Raw genomic sequence first — 20,404 nt, forward strand, 5'->3', positions numbered from 1 at the left:
GCTATCTTATCAATTAGAAATAATATAAAAGGAATAAAATCAGGATATACTAGGAATACAAAAAAATTAAAAGAAAAAAAGTGTTAAAAATAATATAAATTGTTTTTAAATTAACATGTGGTGTAAAAGGTGGGGAGGGGGGGTGTTTTGGGGGTGGGGGTGGAAAAAGGTGGGGCCCACAGTCAATCTTGGCTATTAAATTCGGAACCATTTATATTACGTAGACTCCCATATTTTTTTTCCTTAAGTCGGTCCTCCGTTCTTATCCCCTCACCACCTTCCTTTTTTAATAATAAATATATATATATATCTATAAATTAAATATATAAATTATCCACATTTTGAATTTTCTTTAAATATTCCTTTAATAAAAAAAAATTCAAAAATCAAAAATCATAAATCATAAATTCCCAGTAAATGTGTTAATTATCCATCTTCCTCTTCTCTCTGTAATCGTTTCCAGCACACCCACACCAAGAACACGCACAAAACACACACACAGAAATAAATAATTAATTTTGTATTTTCTCTCTCTAGAAAATGTTGTCGAGATCTTACTTCAATCTGTTGAACCTCGACGACTGCACGACTGACCGGACACGTATACCGAGGGTTATTTCCATGCCGGGAATCATACCGGATTACGACACCGCCGGCGGCGGCGGCGGCGGAACGGCGGAATCCGATTCCTCTTCTTCTTCTTCTCCACGCGCCGCCGCCCAAGAAAGGAGAGTAATCGTGGCGAACCAGTTGCCATTAAAGGCGACCCGTTCCGAAGATTCGTCGTGGTCGTTCGATTGGGACAAAGAAGCCCTAGTTCTGCAATTAAGAGACGGGTTTCCCTCCGACGCCGACGTCATCTACGTCGGCTGTCTGCCGGCGGAGATCCCCCCGTCGGAGCAGGACGAGGTGGCGCAGCTCCTCCTCGAGAAATTCAAATGCGTCCCGACTTTTCTGCCGACCGATCTGCTCAACAAATTCTACCACGGATTCTGCAAGCACTACCTCTGGCCCCTGTTCCACTACATGCTCCCGTTAACCCCCAACCACGGCGTCCGCTTCGACAAGGCCACGTGGCAGGCTTACGTGTCGGCGAACAAGATCTTCGCCGACAAGGTGATGGAGGTGATAAACCCCGACGAGGATTTCGTGTGGGTGCACGACTACCACCTCATGATTCTCCCCACTTTCTTGAGAAAAAGATACCACAGGGTTAAGCTAGGGTTCTTCCTCCACAGTCTATTTCCCTCGTCGGAAATTTATCGGACTTTGCCGGTGAGAGAGGAGATTTTAAGGGCGCTGTTGAATTGCGATTTGATCGGATTCCAAACGTTCGATTACGCCCGGCATTTCTTGTCTTGCTGTAGTAGGATGCTGGGATTGGAGTATCAATCAAAGAGGGGTTACATTGGGTTGGATTACTACGGTCGAACCGTCGGTATTAAGATCCTGCCTGTCGGAATCCATATGGGTCAAATCCGATCGGTTATGTCTTCGTCGGAGACCGCTAATAAGGTTCGAGAACTGAGGAGGAAATATGATGGGAAAACTGTTTTGTTGGGTGTGGATGATATGGATATGTTTAAAGGGATAAGCTTGAAGTTCATGGCGTTTGGTATTTTACTCGATGAGAATCCGACTTACCGTGGGAAAGTTGTTCTGGTTCAGATAATGAACCCGCCGAGAAGCAGCGGTAAAGATATTCAAGAGGTCGAGAGCGAGATCAATCGAGTTGCGAATGAAATCAATCGGAAACACGGCAAGCCAGATTACCTGCCAATTGTTTGTGTGAATGCCCCAATGAGTTTCCAAGAGAAAGTCGCCTACTTTGCGATTTCTGAATGCGTTGTGGTGAATGCCGTTCGAGATGGGATGAACTTAATCCCTTACAAGTACACCGTATCCAGACAAGGCAGCCCTGAACTGGATGAGGCACTCGGATTCGAAAAAAACTCGGGCCCACCGAAGAAGAGTGTGATTATTGTCTCGGAGTTTATCGGTTGTTCACCTTCGTTAAGCGGGGCGATTAGGGTTAACCCGTGGGATATTAACAGCGTGGCAGATGCAATGGTATCTGGTATAACAATGTCGGATTCCGAAAAGGAATTGAGGCACGATAAGCACTACAAGTACATTGCGTCGCACGATGTTGCCTATTGGGCAAAGAGCTTCGATCAAGATCTCGAAAGAGCTTGTGGAGAGCACTACAGCAAGAGGTGTTGGGGTATTGGGTTCGGGCTTAACTCGAGGGTCGTTGCTTTGGGCCCGAATTTTAGGAAGCTCTCGGTGGAGCACATTGTTTCTGCTTATAAAGAGACGCGTAGTAGGCTTATACTTCTTGATTACGACGGGACTATGATGCCCCCGGATTTAGTGGATAAATCCCCGAGCGGTGAAGTTATTTCTCTCTTGAATAGTTTATGCAACGACCCAAAGAATGTGGTGTTCATTGTTAGTGGGAGAGGGAAAGATTCGCTCGGGAAATGGTTCTCGCAGTGCGAAAAACTCGGTCTTTCGGCCGAACATGGTTACTTCACTAGGTAAAATAGTAATAATAATGCGGGTTTCTTGATTTCTTGATTTCTTGATTTTTTTTTAATTCTTTTTTATTTTTTTTTGTAGGTGGAGTGGGGATTCGGAGTGGGAATCTTGTGGGCTAGCAGTGGATTTGGATTGGAAGAAAATAGTTTTGCCCGTTATGGAGCATTACACCGAAGCAACCGATGGTTCGTCTATTGAGCACAAAGAGAGTGCTTTGGTTTGGCATCATCAAGAAGCCGATCTTGATTTTGGGTCGTGGCAAGCGAAGGAGCTTCTAGATCACTTGGAGAGTGTGCTTGCTAATGATCCTGTTGTGGTGAAAAACGGGCAACAAATTGTCGAGGTGAAACCACAGGTAATAATATTTACTTACTAGCTCATGTTTTGCTTAAAGACTACGTTTTTATGTGAAATCTTGAAATGTGGTAATAATTAGGGGTGGAAATCTGATAAATTGGATCGGAACTAGCATTTTCGGGGATATTATTTTCAGAAGTGGGAAACTAATGCAAATTCTGTTCCCAAAAAATTGGAATAAATAAACTTGTTCCAAAATCGTGAATTTTCGGATAGGAATTAGGGGAGTTCGGAATTTCCAGTTTCTTGGTCACCTATATTACGTAATACATAATAAATTCATATTATCAGCGTAATTTTCAAAGAAAGTAGGTTGAAAATTTTGGAGTTAAAATCCGATTGGAAATCGGAATATACTATGCAGTCCAATTTAGTTCCAAAAAACATCATAAAGATCGGGAATTAGAAATTTCAAATCCGGAATGAAAATATATTGTTCGATAATCGGATCAATTCGAAATTTTCAGTTCCAATTTCCAAGTTAGAAACTTGAATATCTTCAATTGAAATTGAGCTTTTTTTTTTTTCTTGGTTTCTAATAATACGAGTGGTTTTGCAGGGGGTGAGCAAAGGTGGGGTAGTGAAGAAAATAATGGAGACAATGAGGAACACAGGAAAGGGGGCAGATTTTGTTTTGTGCATAGGAGACGACAGATCAGACGAAGAAATGTTCGAGGCAATTGCCAGCTCAGTTGCCGACCGGTCGTTGCCCGAAACTGCTGAGGTTTTTGCATGCACAGTCGGACAGAAACCTAGTATGGCGAAATATTACCTCGACGACACATTTGAAGTCATCAAAATGCTTCAAGGGATTTCGTCTGCATCTTCGGCACAACAGCTAATTCCAAAGGAGCCTCGAAATCGGGTCTCGTTCGAAGGGTCGGTTTGAACAGGTTCTAGAGAGAGAAAGGCAGGGGGCTTTGTACAGAAAGATACATCACATAATTAATTACTACTCAGGTTATCTCTAATGTGATATAATATAACAGTTTTTCTTTCTTTTTGTTCATAGTTGGTTTATGATGATGATGATGATGATGATATATCAAGAATAGGTGTTCTTGTTTGTTCTACAATTTGTACAGACCCTTTTCTTGTTTAGTTATATACATTTTTTTTGGTTTTAACTTGCTTTTATCCTTAGACTGTGATGGGGAATGGGTCGGTTCCGGGACGAAAATATTAAAATTGTCTTGACCCAAACCCAAATTCTTCTCGCTCCGTACTCTAATTTAACGGCTGATTAAGTTTGTTGGGTATGGAGAAAATGCAATGAACATTAGCTTCGATAAACTTATCTCGAAATTTAAATTTTAATATTGTGAAAATTTGTACATATTGAATAGAAAAAACACTAAAATGAACAAAATGCAAAATAAAATGTTGGTGTAACATAACCATTTAGTTTAGCTCTTTGGTTTGGTGGTTGTGGAATAAAGTACGGCATAAGAATCGAGATACAGAGAAAGTAAAAATACGGGACATGTTACATGGGAGTTACATAGAACTTATATCCTAGGTGTAGTTGGAAGTTATAAACTCCGAGTGGCTTAAGCGGAGCCTTCATTCACGTATCTTGGCACTCGGGGCTCTTCCGTTCATTGAGATGCTATTCGTATTATTTTATGGGCTACACAATGTTTGGTTTCACTTCCATTTCATTTTTATTCTTTACCCGAAACGAATTCATGTTGGTTAAGCTTTTTTAAAAAAATCTTCATTTTTTTTTTTTTAAGTTTCTCATTCCTACAAACAGGATTCGACTATTACAGTAAAAGAAAAAAAAAATTGACAGTGAAAAACTAAAAACAAACTAAAATCACTTTATTTTTCAAATTCTTCTTCTAAGATACATTTTCCCAACACGATTAAACTGCTACAGTGTATACTCTCTTATCTCAACAAAATTACTTTCATTCTCAACTTATTCACTCCCAAAAACCTCTCCAAACATTACTATAGATCAGTGTGCCAAAAAGGCGGTTTACAAGAAAATAATCAACATAAAGAGATTTACAAAATACGGTTGTTAACTGAGCTCGTCAAGAAAGGACAGGAATGCTATCGAACAATTTTTTATTGAATACCAGAAATCTGGACTATTGCGGTTATTCATTTGTTCGGCAAATGCAAACAAACCTATATATGGCTGCTCTAGAACTTGGATTTCGACTGTACAATGTAACAAGATCGTCAAAACTAAATCAAAGAAGGACAAGCTAAGGAAAGATATCTCACCTGTCACTATCTCTTCCTAAGAAAAAAATATATACAAGAATCCACCATGAACAAAATTGGAGTCTCCCACATAAAGTTTTCTTCTACAATTCTACGACACTTGGCCTAATTTAGGATTTCTTTTTCGTGCGGTTTCCTAAATAGAGTTATATATAGATATTTATATATAACCTGAGTTCGAATTTGACATTCTATTTTCATTATTTGACGCTTCTGACTTGAGATTGGAGCAAGTGTTGCGCAGCGTCAGAAGCATTCATCTTCAACTTTTCAGAAGCTTCCTTCTCTGCCTTCTTTCTCTCAAACTCCAGTTGCTTGCAGTTCTCCTCGTGGCATCTTTTGAACATTTTTACAAAATTTAGCAGCGTCGAAATGACTGCACCAAAAATTCCATAATTGTAAGATAAACAAACATAAAACTTTAAAATCTCAGAAAAGCGGGAAATTTACCTTGCTCAAATGGGCAACGTGATGGGTCTTCTCCGAAGTAAAGGATCAAGGAATCTACATTCCGACCCTGAATTACAAGAAAAAATATAATTAGGGATACCATAATTGTGACAATATCAAAAGTTGTCACTAAATACATATATTAAGTGACAACATTTTTATATTGTCACTCACGACTCACGACTCACGAATAACTCCTTTCGTTTTCAATCTTTTTTTAGTGTCACTAATAGAAGTGACGTGTTGTCACTACATAGCATTAGTTCAAATTAGTACTGTCACTCAAAAGATTCTTTCTTATTTCTTGTAGTACTGCATAAGCCAGTCTTAGATAGAAGTGTTTGTTTTGCACGAAATCTTCAGTAAGCTGATCCTAAAAACAACTTGTACGTACCACTCCTGCATAAAGTGAAGCCAATGACCTTACTTCACCTTCAGAAAAACAGAGAAACTCCTTCAAAGCCTGCACAAAAATAATAATAATAATAATAATAATAATAATAATAATAATAATAATTAAAATAAATAAAAAAATAAATAACTATAGTGTTATCGAATGGTGCTAATGTCCCATGAGTTTAGAAATGCTGATCACAAAATCCCATTAATAATACCACGTAGAAACTAACATTAGTGGGACCAGGATTTTAAGCCTATGGGGCCGAATGCATTAGAATTCTACGAGGGGGGCCAATAATTCTATTATACACAATTTGTTTTAAATATTTACATAAAATAATAGGGATTTGGGAAACGTTGTTTTGGGGGTGGGAGCATGGCCTCCCTAACCCTATGTTGGCTCCACCACTGGAAACTAACCTTGCAAAACAGTTCAGACACAGGTCCGTCACTTTCAGACATGGATAACTCCTGCATAACTTTCTCGAGTCCTTTGTTTATTGCTTGCATTTCCTCGGCCAAATATTTCAGTTGTATCTGCAAAAGAATTGCTTGGTCGAGTTAAGAGTTGCAGTTTGTAGTGCAATAATACTATTTGCTGGAAAAAGATCAATGAAAAAAAAGAAAAAGAAAACTCATACCTTCAATGCAGGTTCCAAGCTAGAAAGATCTTTCCAGAAATCAAGAAGCTCCGGTAATTTATCAGAGAGCACCTGCTTGTAAAAAGACAAGAATTTATCGGTAACTTTTATGAGTCAACTTCAATGTTAAAATAGTATCCTACGATAATAATCAACCACCATATTTAGTTTCATTAAAAAATGCAATTAGATTATTCATATCATTCATTATTATCCGCAAAAATATACGTAAAAAATCTGACCTTGCAAAGATAATGCATCAGTGTCATCTTGTTGTTCCGAGCACGAGTCTCGGTAAGTTTAAGGAGGCTATCCAACCTGAACCCAACAGCAGAACCTGTCACACCACCATTTTATAAAGGAGAGTAAATCAATTTAATAATTATTTAAATGAAACAAGAAAATGTATTGTGCCCATGTAATTAAGAAGGTTTGCAGGAAAAATAAAAGAAAATAAACTTTACCTCTTGCTGTACCCTGGTTCAAGGCATTACCGAGAGAAAGAATTGTCTGCATAATTCTTTTCAACTTGGCAGAACCCTTAATCTGATAATAAAATAGTTACAAAGAAGAGTAAGAAATCAATATTTACGGTCACATGCAGTGAGAATTATTAAACAAAATTTACAATATTATCGATAGTTACCTGATCTGCAGCAGAATTTACAATATTCAAACTATTTCTGAGATCAGTAACCTGAGAGAAAACGACAAAATTGCAGACTATACATTACAAACAATGTTCTAAAGATGTGTAAAAATTGGGATATCTTATGCAAACTTCTGACCTGGGTGCGAAACTGAATCTTGAACGAAAACACCCTCAACTTATATTCTATTCGTGGCACTTGCATCAACTCCAAAAAGAACTGAAATTAAGAAGGCAAAAAAAAAATCAGATTTTTGCATTAAACAAGAGACAAATAAAAATATATATATATATACATGAATCATATGGTACAGACCTGTTCGCATTTTCCTAATTTATCTTTCTCTCCTTTATAACCCTGGAAACAAAATATCTTGTTAAAATTTCGTAAATGATGACCAAAAAAAAACATTATGTGCATGCAATAAAATTCAAACTCGAGGTTTAGGAAATATGTATGCAGTTTAAGGTTTCTCAGATATAATTAAAGAACGAAAATTGTCACTTTTTCCATACCGCACCTTAAGCACTTCCATCTCCTCCTTTGTTGGGCAAAACTTGATTAGGTTATCAACCTGGTCAACATCTAATGCCGAGTCCTCCAAGGCAAGTACTGAACTCTGTAAAGTCACAATATTTCATTACAATAAAAAAATAAAAAAATAAAAATCTATAGCGTAATATAAGACAACATGCAATGTATAAAACAAACAAGAAGACGAAAAAGAAAATCCATATGGAACATGTGAATCAAATTTTTTGATACATTCAGAAAAACCAATAAATTAGGCGATGGTTAATTTTCCCTCCCATGTTCTCCACAAGTCCAATTCCAGAATATTCTAATAAAACATGAAATAAAGGGTATTTTGAAAACAGAAAAGGTCTATGAGAATTGAAGACACAATTTTCTTTTAACATAATCGTTGAAAGAACGATTTTCTTTTTGCGGAGAAAATGGCACCTGCCACATAGAATTATAGAAACAATATTGATAATTCAACAAGTCAAAATGTAACAGACCATAAATTTTTTTTTAATGCAATGTCAGTTAATACTTGCTAAAAATGACTAAAAGATAGATATATCTAGCTCACCAGCATGTCATGCAAGGGTATCTTCACTTTTGAAAGCATAATTTCACAATTGTATGCACGCCTGTGTTCTATCTGCATAGTAAGAGAAATACGACTTAATATAATTTGATCAAATCAAAAGGGATAAAGGGATAAGCAAGAGACACCTCATTACATACTTCGAATTTTGGATCATCAAACAAAAAGAGGCTAAGAAACATATAAAGCAGGTGCAAATAAAAAGAATTTTTCCAATTGTTTTAGTCAAAAAACAACTGAATAATTATGAATTATTAGAAAGGAGAACGGATTCAACAAACAAAGAGGTAATCGAGAAAAACAAAATAGAATTAACGGATTAAATTATACCCATCGATTTTCTTATTAGTCAGTTCTAGGGTAACAGACTTAATCATAAAGAAGACAATATCATGTATAAACACAAGCAAATGCATCATTTGCCAAACAAACATCGACGGTTGGAAGCAAACTCTCATCCATTAATGTCTGTAGCAGCCACTAAGTTAAAAGTTCAAATAAAAGAAAAATGATAAGAGCACATTCCTTGTCAATTTGAAGCCTATAAAACAAAAGGCACAGTAAATCACCAGTTGCACTTTTTCAGGTTTTTGCCCCATCGAGCCTCGTGAACCCATTCTGCCTGAACCCGCTTGATCTGGATGTGGAACTGCAGCTGAGAAGAGAGATTCAAGTTCCGAAATATCAATCTCTGGTGCCCTAACAAAAAAAAATTGAGAAAAATAAAAGAGCATGAAAAATAAAGATAAATGAGGTTCTACAAAACTATATATACAAAGGAAATGTGCATGATTATAAGTTTCGTCTGAAGAAACTTGAGGAATACTTACTTAGAAGCTTCACCAGATTTCTGTGCATCTGCCCACAAGCTACCCGATACTGCTCTTGATATTTTTAACCAGTGCAACGGCTTTAATTTCTTTGACTGGTTATTCCTTGAAGGTGCGGTTCGAGATAATAAACTCCTCCCTTTTGTTCCCGGTGGTGCCATAGGTGGTGGAGGAGATGATGAAACAGAATTTGACAAACCAGCAGGACCTTTAGGGGAATGCGGTGGGGGAGGAGGTGCTGACGGAACCGAAGGGGGATTTCTTGTATTGGCACCAGGCGGCGGGGCAGGTGCAGGAGGCGGAGCAGGGGCAGAAGGCGGAGCAGGGGCAGAAGGCGGAGCAGGGGCAGGAGGCGGAGCAGGGGCAGAAGGCGGAGCGGGAGCAGGAGGCGGAGCAGGGGCAGGAGGCGGGGGTGGTGCTGGCCGATTCGTGGGTCCTGCACTCGGCGCAGAACTCATAGGAGGTGGAGGAGGAGGAGGAGGGGGACCTCCACTTGACCCCTCCTTAGGAGGCTGTGGAGGAGGTAGGGGTGGAGGTGGACGCGGGTCAGATCTGGTGACTGAAGGTGGACCATAGTCTGAACGTGGAATAGGTTGAGTGGGAGGGGGTCCTCCTTCTCCGGACCTATCCTTCGGAGGCTCTGGAGGAGGTGGAGGAGGTGGAGCAGGTCTGGCGACTGAAGATGCACCATGACTGAAATGCGGAGGAGCTGGAAGAAGAGGCGGCTCTTGTCCACTAAATCTTTCCTTAGGAGGCTCTAGAGGAGGTGGAGGTGGAGGTGGACATGAAACATGTTGATCGACCAAATTATTCCTTAAAGGTGAAACTGGAGGGGGCGGTGGTGGCGGAGGTGTTGAAAGATGAGGCCTTCCTCCAACAACAGATGGACTCTCGTTAGGATAGATTAGAAAAGGTGGGGGTGGGGGTGGGGGTGGAGGTTGAGGTTGATACATTAGAAGAGGTGCGGGTGGGGGTGGGGGTGGAGGTGGAGGTTGAGAAGGTGAAGATCTGTCAGCTGAACTATCTGCCAAATGTGGGGTAAAGATCAATGGAGGTGAGGTCTTAACTGCAGGTGCAGGTGCAGGTGGAGTTCGACTACATGCAGCAGTTGAATCCTCGTTAGCAGGACTCTCATAAAGATTTTGCAGAGGCGGCGGCGCAAAAGATGCAGTTTTATGAGTAACATGTGTTCCGGGAGAAGAAAGATGAGATGTAGGTGATCCGCTAGATTGATAAGCATTTGGATCTGACAACACAACTTTTGAAGGAATCAGCGATCCAGATGTAGCAAATCTTCCTACATCGATTGTTGATAAAGAAAGAGTTGGAGGTGGTGGAGATGAAGATGGAGGTGGTGGTGGAGGTGGAGGTGGAGCAACTCTACTGCCTTCAACCACATCTTTCGTTGAAGAAACTATTGAAGGAGGATGTTCGGATTTAGGAGGTGTATCCTTGACGACTCTATCATTGCTCCGAGGACTATCTGCTGAAGGAGAAGATATACGAGCCTCAATTGTACTCTCATCATTCAAAGGGGGAGTAGAAGTACTTTGAACACATACATTATCCTTCAAAGGGGAAAAATGATCAAATGTTGATGTCTCAGCTTCACTTTGAAGAAAAACCTTCTTAGGCATACTACGGTGCACATCCACGTCAGACTCTTGTTCGGGTGAGAAGTGAAGATTTTTTGCAGTTGAAAGTTGATAAGGCGGTGAAGTTGATGAGGGCGGTGAATGATCGAAAGGAGCAATTATTCTTCTCTCTGGAGATATATTTGCCTCAATTTCACCATACTTAACCTGCTTATCACCCATATCTGCATTCAGGGAAGATTCTGATTTAAGTTCTAGTGTCTCAAAACTATGATTCAACTCAGACTTTTCTGCATGAGTATAAGCTTCGATAATTGCATTTGATGCAGTCAGATGTTGGAAAACTTCGACTGCAGCATCTCCTTTTGGTACTAACCAATCCACACTACTAAACATTTCCTGAACTTTAGCAAATGCCTCGACCGGAAGGCCATCCTTCTCCTCAAAGCAGGAAATGTCCACAGGAACTATAGAAGAAGCAGTGTCCATCTCCGAAAAAAGAACCTATATTGATACAACAGTTTTCCTTACAAAAAATGATAGACTTAGAGAAGCATAAATCATGTCGAAAAATGTACGAGAAAACATACTTCTGCCCTGAAGTCCTTGGGAAATAGATCCTTCCCATCCCACAGTATGTCGATTTCATCCCGATTGAGCATTAAAATATTTGACCTGATAAAAGCTGTGTTGAACATGACTCGAAACATCATCTCTTCTCGCTCTGCGTCGTCATGCAAACTGATACACTCCAGTACAACATCACCTTGAATGTGGCAATTGATATCGAACTTTATTATTTCACATTCTGTCTAAAAATAACCAAAGAAAAATGTGCGGATTTTAGTGGTTAAGGATCAGTAGCGTCTATACAAAGTACTATAATCATGGATGCACCCATATCAAACTGATAACATAAGAGTAAATCATATTGCACATGTAGTGGATCGGGGAAATTTTGCCCATCTTAATCTAGTAAAGGTGGTCCGCGTTACAGACAGTCTACATGTGACTGTTGTACTAACTTCTCTTTTTTTTTTTAAACTGTTGTGTTGAGTAGCACATGACCTGTAATAAACCCTACACTGCATTTTCTACGTAATAAGTGAAATATCACATACAAGCTTATAGAGTTGCCCTCTCAATCAACAAACCACATCATTTATTTTTGCCAACATGCATTAAGCATGTTAAGATTCACGAATTCATGCTCACAATACTTGCAATTTTCACATCAGTTTCTCTCTTATTTCACGAAGAAGAAATCCAGTGCTGAAACTATTCAAATAGTAAATCCGTAAGCAAAGACAATCTACATAGATAAGGAATTATTTTCCAAATTCACTCTTTATTATTCATAAAGAATATAAAAAAATCATGAAATGAATAAATATTTATCGTTTTCACATATCAGGTCTTAGAACCGTCTTTCAAATTATAATATTAGATATTTAAAGAAGGAATTAGTGTTGTGACTTGTGACTCGGAGTGAAAGCAATCACGAGGATCAGGTCAAGGGACAAATATCATACGATCTGCAGCGACTAGCAATAGCATAATTTGGCCCAAGACACAAAGAACAAAAGGAGCTCACCTGCTTGTAGTGGCGAACAACTCTACTTTTCTTTGGAGTCGAAAACAGAACCTTGGGCGTACGGTCAGAGACGAGGAAAGGATCTTGTCCGTAGATACGAAATATCGGTCTGCATCCACCATCTCCATCGAAATTAGGTATCATCCTAATAATGACACAGTCCATAGTGAGAGCCCTGTCCAACGGGGGCCACTCCGAGGCAACATTCCTCCTCGACACATACTGTAAGTACCTTATCTGAGAAGGAATAGGATTGAGAGATGACAACAAGTGCAGAAGCTCACGAGGTGCTTGCTTGTACACCATGTCCAATGTCTTAAACTCCCCACTGTAGTGCCGCCTGTAGATTAGCAATGTCGCCAGCATGAAAGCCAAAACCGGCCAGCCGCCCCTTTCACAGTGCATGAGAAGCAGATTTTGCAGCCCGAGTGAAAGCCAGCTCTCACTGGATCTCAAGAAATGGTGAATGACCTCCATCGGAAGAAGCGGGCAGCCTTCGTATTGACGAGGGTACTCCATTATTGTCATATCGTGTTCTGTCAGAGCATTCGCCATCTGGCTCTGTTTCTCCCCCTCCCGGAAATTGAAAGCAAGGATCGAAGCATCGGGGTAGTGCTCTCTAAGTTGAGAGACTATGCCTCCCACATAGCCCTTGTAATCTTGTTCACCCAAAGCGTCGGTCGTAAAACAACAGTCGAACACTGTAGAAACAAAGAATGTGCAGAATGCAATTGTTAGGCTGCAAGTTTAATTTAAAAACCAATTTCAAAACCGTTATCACTTACTGTGGAAGCACAAATTGAAATTGAAATATATTTTGCTGCCATAATCTAACTGCTCCACCAAATAAGATTTTTCACGATCAATACATCCAGAACTAAGTTAAACCAGAATTTTGCAGTTCACTTTATATTTCACTAATAAGCTATATTCTAACGAAAGAAAATGCATACGTCGAAATACAACATTACCACTACAAGTGAGTAAACGAGAAACCGGACCATGATACACACATGTCGAAACTTATTACTATATATGCATGTGGCGAAGAAGGACAGGAACAAACGATACTTTAGCACAAGTATTAGTTCTCCTAAATGCTAGTTTACGCATGATTTCTAATCTGCCAATTATCGAACGTGAAACGCGATTTTCCATTTTTCATCAACTTTACACACTAAACTCTAGATCACAGGGTTGCCCTACTCTATGCAATAGGCATCAGTGACTATTCACCCAACTAGTTAACAACTCGCATTCAACACTTGCTCATCTAATTCGACTATGCAACAACCAATACAAATTTTTTTTAACAATCATTAAATTGCAATACGAACAAAAAAAATTCAATCCGTTTTTTTTTTCATTCAGCACGAAGCCAACAACATGTATAGGGATATACTGTAATTTCTGAGTAAAACGATGTAAATCAAATTTAGAGAGAGAAATTCATAAAAAAAAAAAAAAAAAAAAATTAGAGAGAGAGAGAGCGTACCATAAACCCTCTCGCAGATCTCTAGAAGTCCATCAGGCGGCTTTCGGTAGAACAATTTCCGAAACAATGCCATTACTGAATTAAACTACAAATTACGTGTATATATATATATATATATTCGAAAATACTGTGAATTCGAATTCTATCAAACAAAATCGTATCAAAAAAACAACTGAGAGCAACGAATTCTGTGATTTGGGGGTTTTCTTAAGAAGAAAAAGATGGCAGCTGAGGGAGGAAGAAGAAAGCTTTGTTCAGAATCAGATCGAATCAACCAACTATTTAGCTCCGGGAGTTGTATAACCATGCGCCACGTAAACGTGCTAAAAACGACGACGTGTCAACCATCGAATCGAGAAGAAGAGGGGGGGAATCTGCTGCTATTGAAAACTCTACATTTCTCTGCAACTGGTTCCGAAACCGGTTGTAGTAAATTCCGAAAGCAGGAGATTGCTACTCTTTTTTTCTATAAATGATGTACTTATCCAGTTGTCGGGTCATGAAAATCAAGGAAACATGCAAATGTGCAAAACTTGAAGCCTTGGGTTTTGGCAAATGCCTGGAAATACAGATCGGATCTGCGGTTGGAAGAGGCGGAGCTCCGCCTTGGGTTGGGACGATGAATCGTCGTTTTGAGCGGAAAGAGATGGGAGGAGAAGATGAAAATTTATTCTTTTGCTTAATTAAGAAGAAAGAGCTATTCAGATGGATTATATTGTTAATATGGTTATCTCTATAATTAAGGAATTAATTAAACTATTTTTTATTTTGCTATTTTATTCATTTTATTTCTTCCTTTTCTCTTTATTTTTATTTTATTCTCCTTTTTTTTCTTCTTTTTCTTCAAAATAAAAATCATATTATACTTTTCTTTCCTCTTCTACACTTATATATTAGGGAGGTGCTATTCGCGGTAGCAAAATTACGAATGTCGTTTTAAAAAATCCACTCTCTATCTTTCTTTCTCTCTCTACAATTTTAGCTTTTATATTAGAAATCATTCCAAAACTCATGTTATTGTAGCCATTTGCAAAAAAAAAAATGAGTGCATCGAATGAGGATCGAGATATGGAATCTAATGAGGTAAAATTTGTTCGTTTTTGTTCTTTAAATCGTGAAAACGCGACCCACGACCAAACTGGGAGCTAAAAAGTCCGATTCACGCCCGGTTTGGTCGCGTAAAAGTGTTATCCGCGCCCGATTTGGGCGCGCTCTGTGACTGAGATTTAATAAAAAAAAATTACATATTTATGCTGCCACAAAGGTAGGCTTACCTAACCAACAAGGCTACAGCCATTTTGAAAATAAATTATTATTGAATTGTATTTATAGACTTCGTTATACTTCGCAAAAAATTAATAAATATACGCTGCTGGAAAGACTCGAACACGGATCTATTGAGAAAAAACGAGACGTCTGACCAACTAGGCCAGAGCAAGCTCATTAACTAAACATTATTTAAATATAATATAGCATGTCATTTATACAGGGATAAAAAAAAAAATTGGACCGGACGAACGGTCCAGAACCGGCGTCCGGACCGAACGCCCAAACCAATTTTCCGCGCCCAAACTGGGCATGGGAAAGCAGTTTCCACGCCTGTTTTAGGCGTGAAAACTGCTTTCACACTCCCATTTTGGGCGTGGAAGATGCGCAGTTTTTATTCAAAATTGACCCCCAAATCGCGATTTTCCTTCGATTTTCATATAATTAACAACAAGTTCAATATATATAAGTAGTTTAGATGAGTAATTACCTTTCAAATTGAGGAGATTTTCGGATTTGGAAGGATTGTGAGAAGGATTTAGGATTTTTGTGAAATTTGTGGTTTTTTTTTGTGGTTTTGGGGTTTGAGTGAATTGGGGAGTTTTTAGAGAGAGAAAGGAAATGTATTGTGAACGACATTCGTAATTTTACTGCCGCGTAAATCATTTCAGTATTAGATTGGGGTTATTTCACATACCCCCTAGCCACCAAATAAACTAGGGATAAACTCAAGCTCAAATCATTATTTGACATACCCCCTATAAAAGTGAAAGTCCTATGCTACCCTTATATGCAATTTTTGCCCAAACTGGATTCAGCATTTCTGGTCCTGCATTTATCATTTTCGCTGATTTATTTATTATTATTTATTTTATTTTTTTTAATAATAAACCTGTTTGTTAAATTTATTTATATATTTAATTTTTTAATTTTTTTTTAATTTAAAAAAAAAATTAATTTTCAAAACAATATGTTTACTGTACTGAAAATAACTACATGTAACTATAGTACATATAGTAATTCGTAGTTATGTTCGTTTTTTACCCCATATTTTTAGTCGATCAATTGTATACACACGAATACTGGCTTATACAAAAAAAAAAATCATATACCCCACCAAAAATTTACAAAATTCAATATTTTTATTATTAATCACCTCATAACCAATAAAAATACAAATCGAAAATACACAAAAATAGGCATATTTAACTACATGTTACTATATCTATAGTAATGTATAGTAATGTATACAGTTTCTTGAAAACTGTAACTTCAAGTAGGTGTAACTTCAACCAAATTTTTGACACTTTCAATGGGAGGATCAATGGTTTTCATTAAGCTGCAATTGCAAAATCAAGACAAAAAAAATTACTTTAGTGCAAATCAACAAAATTTGAAGAAACATCAAAATACTCAAAAATCAACAACCACTAAGAGATCGAGAGATAGAGAGAGGTTATTGCTGGGAAATGCTACAAATTTGAAATCAAACAGACAGTGACTCCTCACCCCCTCGCCTCCTACTAAATCCCTAGCCGCCGCTAATAACCACCTATGATTCCGCGCGCCCACAAATGCAAAAAAATATAGAAATAAATCTGAAAACATAAAAATAAACGAAATTACCATCAAAATATAGATCTCGACGAGAGGAATCCAACGGTGGGTAGCCCATCAAATTTCGACTGGTGGAACACCAAATACACTTCCGGCAAGACCACCGTCGTCGAATGAAAAAAAATTGCAGAAAAAGATCAGCGCTCCAAACTGAATGAAATCACCACCAAAAGAAAGAGCTCAACGAGAGGAATCCAACGGTAATTAAACCATCGAATTCCGACCACCGGATAGAGAGTTATGACTCCGGGAAGCAATTTCGCCTGTGGGAGGTTTGTGGAGGCGGGATTTTGAATCTGGGAGAGGAAGAGAGAGACCGAAATGTGTTGGGCTAGGGTTTAAAACTGATTTAACAAGGGTATTATAGGGACTTCAGGGTGGCCCAGGGGGGTATGTCAAAATATTTTCGAAATGAGGGGGGTTTCCCCTAGACTGTAATCCACTTGATAGTTAGTTCTATATAATTTGGAAATGAGGGGGGTCTAAGCTTCAATTATTTCCTTTGGGAAAAAAAATTTCGTGTTTCATTTTTTTTATGTAGTTCATAAATAATTTATGGGCAAATGGCAAAGAGGGACATAACATGGGACTTAAATGCATATTAGTCCACAAAAAAAAAATAGTCTTTCAAATAAACTCATCCCCATATCTTAGTCTAAAATACCATTCATAATCTATTTTTTTATCAAGTCCATCAATTATACCCTAACTTCCTTAATATTACACATTGACCCCAAATTAAAACAAATATATCACAGTAACCCCCATTTTAATATTTTTTGAAAAAATATTTTTTTTAAGAAAATAATTTTTTTTCTGAAAAAATTTTTCCCAGTCAGATTCCGGCGTTGACTTTTTTTTTCTGAATTTTTTTTCCGACCGGTCTCCGGCGTTGATTTTTTTTATTATTATTTTCTTTTCTTTTTTTTTCTTAGATAAAAATTATTTTAATTAATATATTACTGTCTTGGTTGCTAAATTACTGTCTCAGACAGTAATATTACTGTCCCAGACAGTAATATTACTAATATTATTTTCCCGAACAGTAGTATTACTAATATTACTGTCCCAAACAGTAATATTATTCCATGAAACAGTAATATTACGGTCGGAGACAGTAATATTACAGGTGAAAACATTAATATTACAGTCGAAGACAGCAAAATTACAGGCCAAAACGATAAAATTAATTACTACAATAAAATTACTGTCTAAGATAGTTAAATTACTGTTGGGGACATTAATTTAGCAATCAAGACAGTAATATTAATTAAAATATTTTTTTTAAGAAAAAACAAATTTTCAAAAAAAAAAAGTCAATTAACAGTTAAATTACTGTTGGAGATGGAAATTTAGCACCCAAGATTGTAATATTAATTAAAATAATCTTTTTTAAGAAAAAAAAAAGTCGATTAACAGTTAAATAACTACTGGAAACAATAATTTAGCAGCCAAGGCAGTAATATTAATTAAAATATTTTTTTAAGAAAAAAAAAAGTCAATTAACATTTAAATTATTATCTCCGACAGTTAAATAACTGATAGAGACGGTAATTTAGCAGCCAAGACAGTAATATTAATTAAATATTTTTTTAAGAAAAAGAAAAAAAAATCAACGCCGGAGACCCGGCGGTCAACGGTGGTTGACCTACCGGAAAATAAAAAAGTCAAGACCAGAGACCGGCGGTCTCCGGTGGTGGCGGGTCAAAATTGGTTAATTGGTGACATTGGCTAATTTGATGTGTAAATCATGAAATTGGAGTTGAATTTGGGGTAATTTTAGTATATATAAAAGCGTTTTCGTTATTTGCAAATAAGTTTGAATGAACCGGAAATATTTGAAAAATAAAAAAAATGTATTTCCCATTTTTAATTAAGTGCCTTGTCATGGGCCTCTTTACCATTAACCCATAATTTAATGCAAAATTGATACAAATAATAAACGGGTTATATTTTATCACAAAAATAGTATTTCAAATTTTTTAATGTATTAATTATAAAAGTCTACGTTCCAAAAAAATATTCATTTATTAATTTAAGAAGAGCTCAATTTGTTTTTGTATTACTTTTAAAATGGCCATTTTGTATGAAAATGTTTATGACATGTATTGAATTTTATTTCAAACAATTTATACAGGGGCTAGGGGTGTTTACTCAGTAGGTACATGCCAAATTTCGTTCGGTCTTGGTAAAAAAAAAATTTGAATTTCGGTATTCGATATGGTATACGGTAATGATATCCAGGTATACTATACCGTACCGTATACCGAATATATAATATATATATTTTCTTTATTTTATTTTAAATCTTATAAGGTTATAACAAATTATAAAATACTTATAGATTGATAAAAAAAATTCATTATTTACAAATTAGCCTCTATTGATAATCACCTTTTGTTTTTAGGGCCTTTGAATGTCAAATTCAAAAATTAATTAGTAAATATTTTTTAATACAAGAAAAATATATTTTCGATTTTACCGGTACCAAACCGAAAATTTGAATTAATTCAGTAAAAACTGTACCGAACCGAATAGTTCGGTTCGATAAACAATATAAATTTTGATGTACCGAAATTTCGATTTACTTAAATTCTGGTACGATTCGATACGATTTTATCGAATGAACAGCCCACGTAAGGGCGGTTTGAGAGACCCCTTATAATATTTCCTATTAGAACTCATCAGGAATTATGGGCGGCAAATTGCAATCAGACCCTATGAATCGAACTTAGTGATTAAAAGATCAAACTCACATAGACTTTTTTGTATTTTATTGGAAGAAATAAAAATAACACAAGGGTTCTGTGCAAGTCAAATAAGCAGCCATTCCCAAATTTTTGTTCAAAATGAATTCCAAAATATCTACCATGAATTATTGAATTATTGATTAATATGATGTGATTGTCTTTGATACGAATTGTATGTTTAGTGTTATATGTTTATGATGCTAAATAGTAGATCATCTTGAGTAGTGGAGTAAAACGAGTTGGGAGAGCAGAGTGTGGATCACTGGCTCACGAGCTAGATGGTCCTGAGAGTCCTGCAAATAGAATTCACGTAAACTAAGTCGGGGTTGATCCGGCGGAAACCCCTCCGACGCTCAACTCGTGGAGATTTTGGAGAGAAAATAAACACTTGGATTGCTTTGAATAAATAACGTACATTTTACAAAATGAATTAACTCTTTATTTATACCTTGTCGATTGAGCTGAAGTTTAATTAGTTGGGATTGTCGGGCCCAAACCTTAGTTGAATGTGTTAGAATATAATTGGATTCTAATAAACAATGGATGAATAAAGACTTGTGCAACAAGTCCTTATGTACCGTGAAACACAAAAGGGAAGTCTCCTTGTTTACTTTAATTCTTTAATTTGTCATTAATTGTTTCTTTTATATAATAAACTATCTTATTGATTAAAAAGAGTTATTCTTAACTTAATGACTTGTGTAGAAGTCTTGTGAAAGAAGAATTCTTTCATTCCATATATTTCACACAGACGTGTGAGAATCAAGAGAAGGGATAATTCATTTTTTATTTTTCTTATATTGTCATTAATTGGAATATTATTACTTATATGGGATCTCTCTTTTATTTTAATAATATATTATTAGA

General features: G+C 37.0%; 2 protein-coding genes across 7 annotated transcripts; one reads left to right on the top strand and one right to left on the bottom strand.

The window, feature by feature from the left end:
• The first annotated feature begins 245 nt into the window (after nucleotides 1-245).
• On the top strand, nucleotides 246-4,025 carry TPS11 (trehalose phosphatase/synthase 11). The gene is made up of 3 exons (XM_012975872.2): nucleotides 246-2,540; nucleotides 2,623-2,896; nucleotides 3,458-4,025. The coding sequence occupies exons 1-3, from the start codon at nucleotides 541-543 to the stop codon at nucleotides 3,785-3,787; spliced, it is 2,604 nt and encodes an 867-aa protein (XP_012831326.2). The 5' UTR covers nucleotides 246-540; the 3' UTR covers nucleotides 3,788-4,025.
• Nucleotides 4,026-4,957: 932 nt separating this feature from the next.
• LOC105952327 (formin-like protein 18) lies at nucleotides 4,958-14,653 on the bottom strand. Of its 6 annotated transcripts, none has more exons than XR_016033821.1 (17): nucleotides 13,905-14,618; nucleotides 12,410-13,110; nucleotides 11,406-11,627; nucleotides 9,221-11,319; nucleotides 8,960-9,089; nucleotides 8,373-8,444; nucleotides 7,792-7,895; nucleotides 7,592-7,633; nucleotides 7,415-7,495; nucleotides 7,273-7,323; nucleotides 7,091-7,172; nucleotides 6,869-6,963; nucleotides 6,627-6,698; nucleotides 6,406-6,522; nucleotides 5,981-6,049; nucleotides 5,587-5,653; nucleotides 4,958-5,512 (listed from the first exon to the last, which is right to left on the bottom strand). XR_016033821.1 is itself a non-coding variant. In XM_012975871.2 (17 exons), exons 1-17 carry the CDS (start codon nucleotides 13,975-13,977, stop codon nucleotides 5,337-5,339), a joined length of 4,248 nt encoding a protein of 1,415 aa, XP_012831325.2. In that variant the 5' UTR covers nucleotides 13,978-14,653; the 3' UTR covers nucleotides 4,958-5,336. The 6 variants fall into 6 exon arrangements, 1 of the variants encoding a protein (XP_012831325.2); XR_016033818.1 differs by having other exon boundaries at nucleotides 6,869-6,944; nucleotides 7,797-7,895; nucleotides 13,905-14,589; XM_012975871.2 differs by having other exon boundaries at nucleotides 7,797-7,895; nucleotides 13,905-14,653.
• Nucleotides 14,654-20,404: the final 5,751 nt, after the last annotated feature.

The sequence above is a fragment of the Erythranthe guttata genome, chromosome 10, assembly GCF_056151865.1.
Source record: "Erythranthe guttata isolate IM_541 chromosome 10, IM_541, whole genome shotgun sequence".
NCBI lineage: Eukaryota > Viridiplantae > Streptophyta > Magnoliopsida > Lamiales > Phrymaceae > Erythranthe > Erythranthe guttata.

What these genes read in the sequence shown, in the direction of transcription:
- LOC105952327 (XM_012975871.2), bottom strand. Translation starts at nt 13,977, where the DNA reads ATGGCATTGTTTCGGAAATTGTTCTACCGAAAGCCGCCTGATGGACTT. An exon ending in AGGAGATGGAAGTGCTTAAG is followed by an intron (nt 7,634 to 7,796) that starts GTGCGGTATGGA and finishes TTTTGTTTCCAG; the next exon opens with GGTTATAAAGGAGAGAAAGA. An exon ending in TGTCTGAACTGTTTTGCAAG is followed by an intron (nt 6,050 to 6,405) that starts GTTAGTTTCCAG and finishes ATTTTTGTGCAG; the next exon opens with GCTTTGAAGGAGTTTCTCTG.
- TPS11 (XM_012975872.2), top strand. Translation starts at nt 541, where the DNA reads ATGTTGTCGAGATCTTACTTCAATCTGTTGAACCTCGACGACTGCACG. An exon ending in GAACATGGTTACTTCACTAG is followed by an intron (nt 2,541 to 2,622) that starts GTAAAATAGTAA and finishes TTTTTTTTGTAG; the next exon opens with GTGGAGTGGGGATTCGGAGT. An exon ending in TTGTCGAGGTGAAACCACAG is followed by an intron (nt 2,897 to 3,457) that starts GTAATAATATTT and finishes GTGGTTTTGCAG; the next exon opens with GGGGTGAGCAAAGGTGGGGT.